This window comes from Choristoneura fumiferana, chromosome 7 (assembly GCF_025370935.1).
Source record: "Choristoneura fumiferana chromosome 7, NRCan_CFum_1, whole genome shotgun sequence".
Classification (NCBI taxonomy): domain Eukaryota; kingdom Metazoa; phylum Arthropoda; class Insecta; order Lepidoptera; family Tortricidae; genus Choristoneura; species Choristoneura fumiferana.
The window spans coordinates 5110353-5123303 of NC_133478.1; the positions used below are offsets into that span (position 1 = coordinate 5110353).

Below are 12951 nucleotides of genomic sequence, written 5' to 3' on the forward strand. Positions count from 1 at the left end.
CTTGAGAATTATTAGTAGTTTAAAAGTAAATAGCAGCCTAAGGTATAAAATATACCTAAACTTAGAAGATTCCGTATAAAATACGAAATCCTTAGAAAAAAATATTACTTAATTTTTTCGTAATGGCTAGGGAACCCTATTTTGGGCGTGTGTGACACGCTCTTGGCTGTTTTTTTTAAAGGTGGTTAAAATAACGTATTTCTGTAACTTAACCATGACATTAATTTAATTAGTAGACAACAATTCAGACTTCGTTAACTTTCTTACAAAATTTTAATTGCCAGCCATTTTTACTGCAAAGTAAATTGACAAGTAAGTGTAAATGACATCCTATTTTTTGTTTATTAATTAAATTAATATTATGATTAAGTTACAGAAATACGTTACTTTAACCTCCCTTAAAAAAAGCCTGGCTGCCGGTAACACACTGTATAACTGAAGCTTTATATTAGATGATCAAACGAACTTCTTGAAGTGAAGTTCGATCACTATTATGTGAATCGCTTCATTCGAAGATATAATAATTAACCAGGTAGTTTCTTTAACTTGCTAGGCAACGTCACACGATTTTTAGAGGGAAATAAATAATTTTCATTTAAAAAGTATGTCTATTGAACACTCTAGTCCCCCACTCCTTATGCGATGAGTTACCAACCGCTGTGTTTCATCCTCATTCCTTTGAAGTAAAGAGCAAAACTTGTATATGGGTATCTAAGAACTTTTAGTTCCAATGTGACAAAGTCACGGGAGGGAGGGTGCTGATTATATCTTCGAATGAAGCGATTCACATAATAGTGATCGAACTTCACTTCAAGAAGTTCGTTTGATCATCTATTATATTTCATCGCTTCATTCTTCAGATATAATAATTAACCAGGTAGAGTTTTAGAGCAGCAAGTTTTGCTTTCTGTTGGTATGCTATGGAGTTAAAAACGTAACATTGTAATCAATATTTTCCATTTATTGAAAAAATACAAAAGAACACAATATATCTGTAATATACTTATTACACACACATAACTATACACTTCTAAATTCTAATTTAATAATCGATTGATTAATCAGATGCATTGCGACCTAAGCATACTGCTTTTGCAAATATATCATTGTTACTGTCTTGTAACGGCCTATCGTAAAATTTTGAAAATGTTTGTGATTTGGTTGTCCATCCAGCAGCCTTGCGTATGACCTCTATGGACACGCCGGCGGCCCGAGCGGCCGAAGTAGACGAGTGTCGGGTGCTGTGAGCGCCGAACCTGGACACGTCCACCCCCGCCGCTCCCAGCACCTGCCGTATCCACCGGCCTATGGTTTGACATGTGGCTGCTTTGTGGGGAGTCTTGTAAGTCAGCAATAGTGCACCGTGATTCCTGGCTCTCTTATTTTGAGTCACCAAAATATAGTCTTTGAGAGTCAGGGCAGGGCAAATGCTTGGGTTTTCTCTAAAGTACGGTAAATTCAATAAGGGCTGTTCACGACCAGGCGCAGATGTTTTTATCAAGTCTGGGATAGAGATCTTTATAAAGTCTTCAGCTATGTATATGTTTTCTATTTTAATCAGTGAAAACGTTTGTACTCGATGTGCCGTACAAATCGCAAGTAAAATTACGACTTTTTTCGTAAGTTTCTCAAGGGAAAGTTCATTATTGGGGTACCATGTCGATACTAGATCGAGAACTACTTGAGGGTTCCAGGTGTAATTATACCGTGGTAAACTGGGTTTTAGTCTAAATGCACCCTTGAGTAACCTTTTAATGCGATCGTCTGAGCCAACATCGGGTAGTACAAGAGACAAAGCAGAGCGATGACTATTTAACGTTCCGTAAGAGCAGCCTTTATTAAATTCCCCTGTCAGGAACATAAGTATTGACGTAATCGATGTATTTAATGGTTCCAAACCATTGTTATTACAAAACTCCCACCAGAGCTTTAGGGACACACTGTATTGTTTTAATGTGTTCTCTGAAAGAGAGGCTAAACTTAATGGGATCGCTTCCGGTGGAACTCCTCGGCGGGCGAAGGCCGTGCTGACAAGGTTGCGGCAGCCAGGGTAAGGCTGGTGTGTAAGCGGTGGGGTCGTCTGCAATGAGACCGTAGTAAAACTTTACTCGGGTTGAAGAATATAATTTCTGAAATCAATAGGTTTTGCAGCAGTGGAAACCAAGGCTGAGAAGGCCAATACGGGAAAACTAGAACACCCTGTGCACTATCATCAATAATTTTTCGTATGCATTTTAAAATTAAACAGAATGGTGGAAATGCGTAGAAAAATTGGTCACCCCAATCGATCGTGAACGCATCGACGGCAAAAGCATCAGGGTCTTGGAACCAGGACACAAACTTAACACATTTGGCATTAGCTCGAGATGCGAACAGATCTATTTCCATGTCACCGAAACGATTGACAATAGTTTGGAAAGCGTGATGCGCCAACTCCCACTCGGTATCAGGGTTGAACCTCCGCGACGCTTCGTCAGCTCGATTGTCTTTTGTATTGACATAAGATGCGTACAAGATTATGTTTCTTACCTCGCACCATTGCCAAATCTGCCTACTTAGGTCATTCAGGTACGGAAATTGGATTCCACCCATACGATTTATGTAACTGATGGCAGTAGTATTGTCTATTCTTAATAAAATTACGCAATCAGTTTCATTCACTGCAAAACTCTTTAGACCTAAAAATACTGCCAAAAGTTCTAGGTAGTTGATGTGGTGTTCTTTCTCAACATCTTTCCAGTGCCCTCCGATAGTTTTATCCCCGCATACAGAACCCCAGCCTGTCTTTGATGCATCTGTATAAATTTCTAACTTAAAACTTGAGGTTCTCATATGTGACGAAGTCGTGTAAACATTATTTTGCCACCAACGTAAATCATCTAGGATAATAACTGGAAGATTTATTTTGGCCTCATAATTACCATCATGTTTTTTGAGACTAAGAAATTTATGCCTTTCCAACAACTTTGTATACAGCCAACCGTAATTTGTAGCAGGGCAAGCGGAAATAAGAACACCAATCAGCTGAGCATATTCCCGAACAGTACAACGGGGTAACTTCATAAATTTACCCACTAAGTGGTAAATCTTGTCACGTTTTTCTTGGGGTAACTGTATGGTGATATTTTGTGAATCAAACATGAACCCAAGAAATTTACAGGTTTGTGAGGGTTGTAACACACTCTTGTCGTTATTAACGATGAAACCTAAACCTTGCAATAATTTTACCGTAGTATTTACATTATTGAGGCACTCATCATAATCATCACCTATACAGCAAATATCATCTAAGTAAACAACTGACTTAAATCCTTGTTTTCTTAAATGTGTTACTACCTCCTTCATAATTTTTGTGAACACCATTGGAGCAACGGACAAACCGTACGGCATGGCCGTAAATTCGTACGTTTCTATTTTATTTGAGCCGTGTGGTATAAATTGGAAACGGAGGTACTTTCGATCTGCTTCGCGTATAGGTATAAGTAAATACGCCTCTTTTAAATCGATAGTGGCTATAAAGCCATTGTGAGGTATAAGCTTGGCGGCAGTTCGGTAGTCCTCCATTTTAAAATGGGACTTTGTTACAAATTTATTAAATGACTTTAAGTTCAAAATAAAACGGCTGCTGCCATTAGGTTTTGGAACTAAGAAGGTACTAGAAATAAATTGATCATTTCTAGGGGTACATCTTCTCACGGCTCCTAGATCAATTAATTTATTAATTGCTATGCGCATTTGTTTTGCGTCTTCTGGTGACAAAACATTTTTAGGTACCATAGACTGATGTACATGTTTGCTTAGCGGTATGTCTAAGCCGCGTTCAATCCAAGATAAAACAGTAGGGTTATTAGTGATATTATACCAACAATGATAAAATTGCGTTAAACGACCGGCATGTACCTGATGTTGGGTTACTGATGTGCTGGCGCTCGCGACTTGCTCTGCGCCGGCTGCCGCGTCGAGGCGGCCGTGTTGATGTACGGGCGACGCGTCGCCGGTGAGGGATTCGTCTTCCGATTTCCTCCTCGCCCCCCCCTGTTCGACGAATAACGGGGAGGACCGGACCAGTTTCCCTGTGATGTGGAGGTCCGAGTGTTCGTCGAATTAGATGTGCCAGGCTTTGGTGCACTGAAACTTTTTTTAATTTGTTGTCCTTGGCGTTCGATGGCCTTACTGGCCTTAATCTTTTCGGATAAAGTACTGCCAAATAGGAATTCATCCCGTTCCGCGTCTTGGATGACGTGGAGAAAATTCTTTTCTAGACTAGGTGTAATTAATTTAATGCGATCTTTGGTAAAGAAATGGTGTGAATCGGAGAGGATGCGACATCCATCACTCATATATTTAAGTGCTTCCACTTTGTTGTCAGTCTTTAAGAGGATATCCATGGCCCGACTAATAGCTGCGATTCCTTGACCGAGCTGTTGTTGGACAGCAACATATTTTTTGTCGCGTCCACGCACAATTTCCGACACAGCGGCTGATATTTCCGCATTAAGCTTTGGTGCTTGTAATAGTTTGCAATTGTTAGGAATTAAATATTCCTTTAGAAGCTTATCTTTATTTTCCTTCGTTATACCTTTTTTTAAAAGGGGTAACCATATATTGGCAAGAGTATCATGAATGCTCGTTCCGTACTCAGGCGTGTCGGAGTTGGATTCTCCGAGTGCTGCAAGCAGCGTAGGGTCCAAAGACGGTTGATCACTGTTGGGAGCAGGGAGCTCTGGCTGAGCAGGAGCTTCAAGTTGATCGAGCGTCGGTGCGCCGGGAACGGAGGAAGCGACCGGTACAGCGGTCACCGCCGGTACGGCGGCTGTAGAGGGAGCCATCGCTGGCATCGGTAACTCTGGTGGCAGCTCGGGGCATTCCGAAACCGGTTGAGTATAAATAGGAGGCTCCATAGGTGCGTCTTCATTTACGTCGGCGCATATTTCAAATACCTGATCGCATGTTTCGTTCGTAATGTCGTACATTACATTGTGATCGATCAGTAAGTTTCTTTGCTGGTTTTGTAGGTGATTTTCACCTAAAAAGATAAGCAAAACATTTTTTAGAGCCTGATCAGACTAATATGTATCTATTACCACCAGCAAGTATTATCTCGCAGACAATACTGTGGTGAACGTGTATATCTATTATAGATTTCACGTGTTAGTTTTATATTTAAATTGAAATCAACTCGCAGTTGATCTCGTCTCAGTTAACTCGCAGTTAACCGCGACATTATTTTATTTTAAGAGGGTAGAAAGTGTAGCAGACATGTTACCGTAGGTAGGTACCAATCCACTTTCGTTACCAAATTAGGTCAATATAATTTTAGTAAAAAGTAAGTTATTTATTACTTTATTAATTTACTTTAGTAATTCGTATAGAATAAAACTGTGAGTCTTACCTTGGGCACTGGTATCCGACTCACTTGAAGATTGAACTTTACGACGTTTCTTCATAGCATCACTATTTTCTAGATCTAAAAGCTTTCTTTTGTAACGTTCTATTTGTTCGCGAGTACTACGCTTAGGCTTCGGCATTTTTGCGAAGGTGTGCTCGTTGCCACGCACGAAAAAGGAATGAGGATGAAACACAGCGGTTGGTAACTCATCGCATAAGGAGTGGGGGACTAGAGTGTTCAATAGACATACTTTTTAAATGAAAATTATTTATTTCCCTCTAAAAATCGTGTGACGTTGCCTAGCAAGTTAAAGAAACTACCTGGTTAATTATTATATCTGAAGAATGAAGCGATGAAATATAATTGCCACAAACAACAAATTGTGCCAATAAAATTTATATCCCTAAAATGATGAGACAGGTCACGTTCTGGAGTCCTTTAGTTTGTACCCCAAAGTCTGAAGGTCGGTCACGTATAGAAAACGAATGCTTGTTCTCTATTTCGATAGGCAACATGACTCATGTTAATTTTAAGCCTTTGAAACTAATAGTTTATTAGTTTGCTAGAACTATTCGACTTTTATAAGTTGCCCACACGCCCTCTGATAAACTCGATACTTGAAATAAATCCGAGTCTCGACTGATTACCGGAATCGACAGCCATTCTAACTGACACAGGTTTCGAGGCAGACATAAAGTTTGATTTATTTATAATAAGTTGTGACATAACTGACTGCGTATGGGATACGATGTTGTGAACTACAGTAAAAGATAGATTAATCACCATGTAGTATTATTAACTAACGTTTTTTTTTTTTAGTAAAAAAAATAATTTGAAAAACAAAGTCTTTCAATGCAAGAATAGGGTAGTGTGTTTTGTAGTGAAAAAATATGTGTCTAATATTTTTTGACAGTCTAACTGATCATCATCATCCCAACTTATACATGTCCCACAGCTGGGCACAGGTCTCCTATCAGAATGAGAGGGCTTGTACCGTAGTTCCCACGCGAACCCAGTGCGGGCCCAGATTAACTGCGATGATGGACTAGTAGTATTTATTAGGAATTTAACCTCTAAGAAATTACATTACGCTATACGCACGTACTAGATAAAAGCGCTAAGTAATTGAATACAGATTAATACCATCTATCGTTGCCGTTTATGAGATGTTATTTCCAGAAATTATAATATTCCGAATGTTGCCAAATAAATAGCCATCATTCACTGATAAATTATTTGAAGACGAAAGTGGCGATAAAATCACTAACAGGCAGGTGGTAGGACCTTGTGCAAGGTCCGCCCGGATTGCTACCACCATCTTGCTCGCTATTCCTGCCGTGAAGCAGCAGTGTTTGCACTGTTGCGTTTCGGCGTGGAGAGTAAGACAGCCGGTGAAATTACTGGCACTTAAGGTATCCCATCTTAGGCCTCTAGATTGGCAACGCATCTGCAATCCCCCTGGTGTTGCAGGTATCTATGGGCGGTGGTGATCTCTTACCATCCGGAGACCCACTTGCTCGTTTATAACATCCAGTCGAATAAAAAAAAAACTAGTATAATAAACAGTTGCGTCTTCAGGTAAATAAGTTAACTCACACTACTAGACTAGACGAAACATTTTAACTTGGTCAATTTGCAATCGAGCACTCGCCTCGCGACCAGTAGGGCTACTACGAAACTAGAAACTCGAAGTTCGTATCGTACTGTCCCTCTCGCTCTCGTATTAAATAGTATAAGTGTCAGAGGCACAGCACGACACGAACTTCGAGTTTCGAGTTTCGTAGTAGCCCTGCAGTTCGTCTTCGCCAGACTTTTTAAACTGTTCACCTATTCGCGCTCTCGCTGCTGCCGCCTGATAGAATACATTTTTCACAACGCCGTCGCCTGTTCAGTCATGCAAGTTCCGACGGTGCCTTGACGAGACGCAGTAGTATATGTGCTCTTTATAAATTCACTAGTTTTCCACTTCAGATATCCCTTGGGTTTATTTCGTCTCTGTGAGAACACGATGTTATTCCGGGTTTCGGTAGATTTTTTCAAGGGCGAAATCAGATTAAAGACGGTCTGGATCTTATTCTATGTCCAATTGTGACACAGAATAAGATTACATGGCTTCTGGTGGTAGTAAATATTTTTTGTCCGATATCATAAAATTCGATCGATAAAAAATATAATTGAACATTTAGTATATAATATACGTGATGTAGACTGTGATCATACAGTCACCCTCAGATTTATAATTTTGTATACCTATGTGAACACAACTTTATTACGAGTATAATGCATGTTTAAATATTTTTATGCAAAACCATTTCGATATATCCATCGATTACTGATCTAAATGATCTTATTAACTATTAATAATTAATGATACTAGTAACAGTCTTATTTGACACGATGGCCACGGACATATTAATAATGACAAGCATCCAACAACAACGTTGCTTAAAATAGAGTTTGAATAGGTAATACGACAATGGCTGCGGGGACCAGACAGTACCACTACCATGAGTTTACAGTGACCGTACTCGATAGCGACGGCGTAAATTATTTGTAGAGGCGCTGTACAATTCTCCATACCAGGGTTTCTCAAACTTATGGCTCCACGTACCCCTGTTAAAGTTTCTAGACGACAGCGAACCCCTACCTCCCCCACCAAAGAAAGTAATAAAACTGGCTGTTGGAGAAACTAAGTTTATTTTTATTTCAATCATCATGATAATATAATGTATATTATTTATTTCAATAAAAGGTAGCAAATATAGGTAAGAATCTATGAATCGTCTTGCCAACGAAAATACAAACTGAAACAAACAACAGCAAATAACAAACAAATAAGTAACAAATTTGGAGTTGAAATAAAAAATACAAAAATACTCCAAAAACCAATCTTAATCATCTTGCCAGTCTTGCAGCCACCATTACGTAAACCTTGTCGCGAACCCCCTACCGTCGAATAGCGAACCCCTAGGGGTTCGCGTACCCCACTTTGAGAAACCCTGCTCCATACAAATAATTTACGCCGTCGCTATCGAGTACGGTCACTGTAAACTCATGGTAGTGGTACAGGTGTGGATGCAGAAATCAGTATTGCTCGCAGACGCGCCGTGGGGACGGTGTCGGGCTGCTAGCTTGTTGTTGCATTTGCATACGACTGACTATGTGTAGATACTAGGTGGGACCAACTGTTTGTATGTAAGGAGCACAAGACGTCAGGAGACTTTGATTGTAAACTTGGTTTGAGGACTGTCGTGCTTCAAGATTTATTGACCGGATACGAAGTGAAAAGTTTTTAGTTTCAGTACAAGGGAAATTTATAGGAACGCTTTAAGAGTAAGCTGGTGTATCTTAAAATTAAAAAGTTACTTTCAAAAACGTGTTCTTTCTTTGATGTTTAAAGTAGGTACGCGTAGGTATAATCTGTTTCTACGGCAGGCGAAAAAATTTACTATGGGCAACCTTTCGCATGTATCTTTTGCAGGTGGTAGGACCTTGTGCAAGGTCCGCCCGGATTACTACCACCATCTTGCTCGCTAATCCTGCCGTGAAGCAGCAGTGCTTGCACTGTTGTGTTTCGGCGTGGAGAGTAAGACAGCCGGTGAAATTACTGGCACTTGAGGTATTCCATCTTAAGCCTCTGCAATACCCCTGGTGTTACAGATGTTTATGGGCGGTGGTGATCTCTTACCATCAGGAGACCCACTTGATCGTTTGCCATCCAGTCGAATAAAAAAAATCTCTCAATGTCATACTAAAACATGATACAAGAAGTTTTATTGTCTTGAGTGACCACTAACAGCCCGTACTTTGAAGTACTAAGAGCAAATTCTAAAAAAAAACCGACCAAAAGCGTATCGGACACGCCCAAGATGAGGTTCCGTAGCCCGCTACGAAAAAAACAAGTAATATTTTTCTAAGGATTTCGTCTTGTGTATGGAATCTTCCAAGTTTTTGGTATATTTTATACCTTAGGCTGCTTTACTCATAAATTACTAATAATTCTTAAGCAATCTTAGACGTTATCATTTTCCTTGTAAATTTGATATTATTTTGCCTATCCTGATTTTTTTCAAATTTTTTCACCCAACACTAGATTTAAGAGGGCCCGACGACGCTCGAATTTTATGAAAATTTGCACTTTAAAGTTGAATTTCGCAAACAGATCACTAAATCGAAAAATCGTCTTATCAAACCCCAAATGGTTTGAAACCCTTAACAACCCTACATTAGTTGAGAAAAAAAAATCACACCCGAATTTTTTTTATTTTTTTTTTACTTTATAATAATAATAATAATATTTTATTCATCAAGAAGAGATTATACATAATTTTATGAAGTCACTGACCACTGAACTAGGTATAAACCTGTATCTCAGGTGTCAGCATCTACTCCCAAATTCATTACAACATTACAAGTGAAGTATTTCAAGATAAAATCAAAATATTATCCTTATTGAATAAATTAATTGTACAAGCTTATAATATTTAAATATTATTGAGATTAAACTTTACCACTTTGTCGGCTTGACTGAAACGAGTATTTATATTCATGACAAATTACAGCTTTCTAGCACTACACGTTCTCAGAGCTTAGCCGCGGGCAGACAGACAGACAGAAAGACAGACACGGCGAAACTATAAGGGTTCCTAGTTGACTACGGAACCCTAAAAAGTGCAACGGACAAAATATAACTTCGTCAATGTTCGTTTTTTCGCCTGCCGTAGAAACAGAGTATACTATGTATGTAATTATTTGTAAAAGAATCACATCTTCATTCAGTAATATTACAAACAAATGAACGCAATAAAAGCTTGCAAAGGATCACGTATCTTAATAATGTGAAAATTGCAGCGATCTCAAGCAGTAGACTTAATAAAAACGTTCAGACGATGAACTCAGTTCACATTACTGTATTAGAGAGTTAGATTGAGTCATACAAAATGCATTGTCTTTTATGCTCTCGTTATATTATATGGCGGCGTTATTAGTTTGTCGGCTTCCATTAGAGGCATCAATACGACACGTTATGTTGAATGTTGTTTACGTGACAAAGTGCGAGAATGCGATGATAACGTTACTTTGATGTTGTTATTGTAGTGGGGTAGGTATTCAATAAAATACTACATCAAAAGTACCTATTACCTACACAAGTAAAAAATTAAACATACTTTTTTACTTTTTACTGTTGAGCATCTCAAGAAAGAAAGACCGTTGTAGGTCAATCATTATTAATTAAGTGAATGTTACTTGTATTAGCTTCCGTTATGGCTTCACCTAATTTAAATAATTTCATCTTGCATGATACGACATTGTACTTCGGCCTGCAGACTTAATTTAAAGATAAGGCTATAAAAATAACCCGTAGTTAAAATAAAGCATGCGGCAGGACAATTGAAAATTCTAAAGCTTACTTGAGATGAAGTTGTTCTGTTAAATTCACAGCATTCCTAAGACAACTGTTCCCCTTTGCCCTTTAACCCCTTAGACGCGAGTGAAAAGGACCGAAACAACGAGGGATCACTTTCATCCAGACCTCAGGCAAATAGTTGCGTTCCGAATATAAATATTTGTGTCGGTGCACTCGTACTCTTGGCTCTACGATAGATTGATCTGATCGTATAGACGAGACAGTTAACATTTATCACTATTTTTTTTCCGCTTCTAAAATGATGAAACGAAGAAACAGACAGTGAAGAAATTCAATAGGGCTTCAATTATATATTTAGAAAAAATACACAAACAAACAAAGCAATATTTACCGCTACATTGTAGAACGATTCGATGTAATGTTAAACAAGAAATAAAACGGACGATTAGGTATACACATACTCATAGCATGCAGAGTAAACGAAATATGTAAATATAACGTCGATAATTTCCAACTTCACATTGCACTATACACGTGTAGGTATTCGATTTTTATATTTCCCTAGTAGTCGGGCTCTGGCATCGTGGCGTGGCACGGAATACATATTTGAGCGACGCGGTTGCCGCTGTCTTTCATTGCTGCGGCTGTCAGATTCATATTCGGTGACGATGCATTTTTCATCATCCAATCTCCCACAGGATGACAATGAACTAAGATTTTTTTTGCCATTTGCCTTTAAAATAGATTGTGGAATACATAAGTGTTACATAGGCGTTACGTGACCCGTACAGCGTAGGCTTCATAGCATTTTTGTAAATAGTGTAGCTTTGTAGTTTGTAGCGCTTTCAAGTGATTCTCATTACATTTTACTCTTTCATGTACATATTTTGGTGCTTTATTATTAACTGTATTTCACCCAGTTAGCTGGTGAAATTGCTTGTAATTATATAACTACTTTACAATCGCGTAGTTTCCTTACATTGGGCCGCATTGGATCCAGGTAACTTAACCGCAGTTTAATCAGTAGGCAATGGTCTAGTAATAAGCAAAACTATAATTACTCGGCTGAACATTATCTTGATTCTGGCGAGTCCACACGCGACTCGTTTAGGCTGTAACACGACAACGGAACCACCCAACCTGACACTCGCTTTGTTCACGAACTTTTAAGGACATTCGATTTGTTTATAAAATATCAACTGTTTACTTAACAACAACAAGAGGTTACTCTTGAAAAAAAAAACCTAAGACATTATATTTGTTAAAGTTTTATACGTACTGTATTTAAGGCATATACGAGTAAATACAAAACTGAAACCTAATTAACCGATATTAATTCTGCGCTGTTATTTGCTCAAATAAAAATTTCCTGCCGTGCTTACAACAAATAAAGCAAACGAAGCGATTTTGTTTCAAATTAAGGCAGAATTCTCGCTTATTCTTTGACTTTGTTTATCTGATTTGTAAGTCTGTAAAAACTTTCGCCATTTTTCGGTCTGTAAATGTGCGCGGAGTAAACACGACTTCATTGGGGTAATTGTTTTATCGCATGAGCAGGGCAACACTGGTCAGGTGCGGGGGCGATGGGGGAGGTAACATGGACCCTCACAGCTGGAGCTCGAAGGAAGAAAGTTATAATAAACCGGCACACGCTCCAAAGATCGTATCGCGCCAAATTATTTTGGTCAAGGATAGTTTAAGCAAACAACGGTCTATTTCGTGGGTATAATAATTTGTGAGCGCACCCCACTGTTTTCAAATATCCAATGCGGGCCAACGCGCCATGTCTCTGTGGACTCGAGCGCTACGTAGGTATTGCATAATACAAAGTTGTACAACAACTTTAATGAATCAGTGCTGTATCTATTCAGGTGCTTTCGATATTTACATCATCACATTGTAAAAATTTTCGAAATTTTATATTAAAAATTCATAGGATTACAAAGTTACGAAATAAAAGTAAATAAAATGCCTACCTAAAGTGAGTTAGATGTCACGCATCGCCCATGAAGGTTAATTATAATTTAAAGCACAAGCACGTTATTGCTAACAGTTAAATTGGTAGTGAGTCAATCACTCGTCGCGATAATAGGGCATCGACAGGCGTTCATACATCAGTCACAATACTTGTAATATCGTGACATCGGCAACGGCGCGTTTCCTAAGCAAAGCGTGCGCCATCGTTCCCGTGATG

General features: G+C 38.8%; 2 protein-coding genes across 2 annotated transcripts in view; both read right to left on the reverse strand.

Moving 5' to 3' along the window:
* Positions 1–12951, reverse strand: part of LOC141429566 (uncharacterized protein CG43867) — a 360339-nt gene that overhangs the window by 45117 nt on the left and 302271 nt on the right. The window lies entirely within an intron of this gene.
* LOC141429852 (uncharacterized) lies at positions 3912–5544 on the reverse strand. The gene is made up of 2 exons (XM_074090413.1): positions 5393–5544; positions 3912–5026 (listed from the first exon to the last, which is right to left on the reverse strand). The coding sequence occupies exons 1-2, from the start codon at positions 5526–5528 to the stop codon at positions 3912–3914; spliced, it is 1251 nt and encodes a 416-aa protein (XP_073946514.1). The 5' UTR covers positions 5529–5544.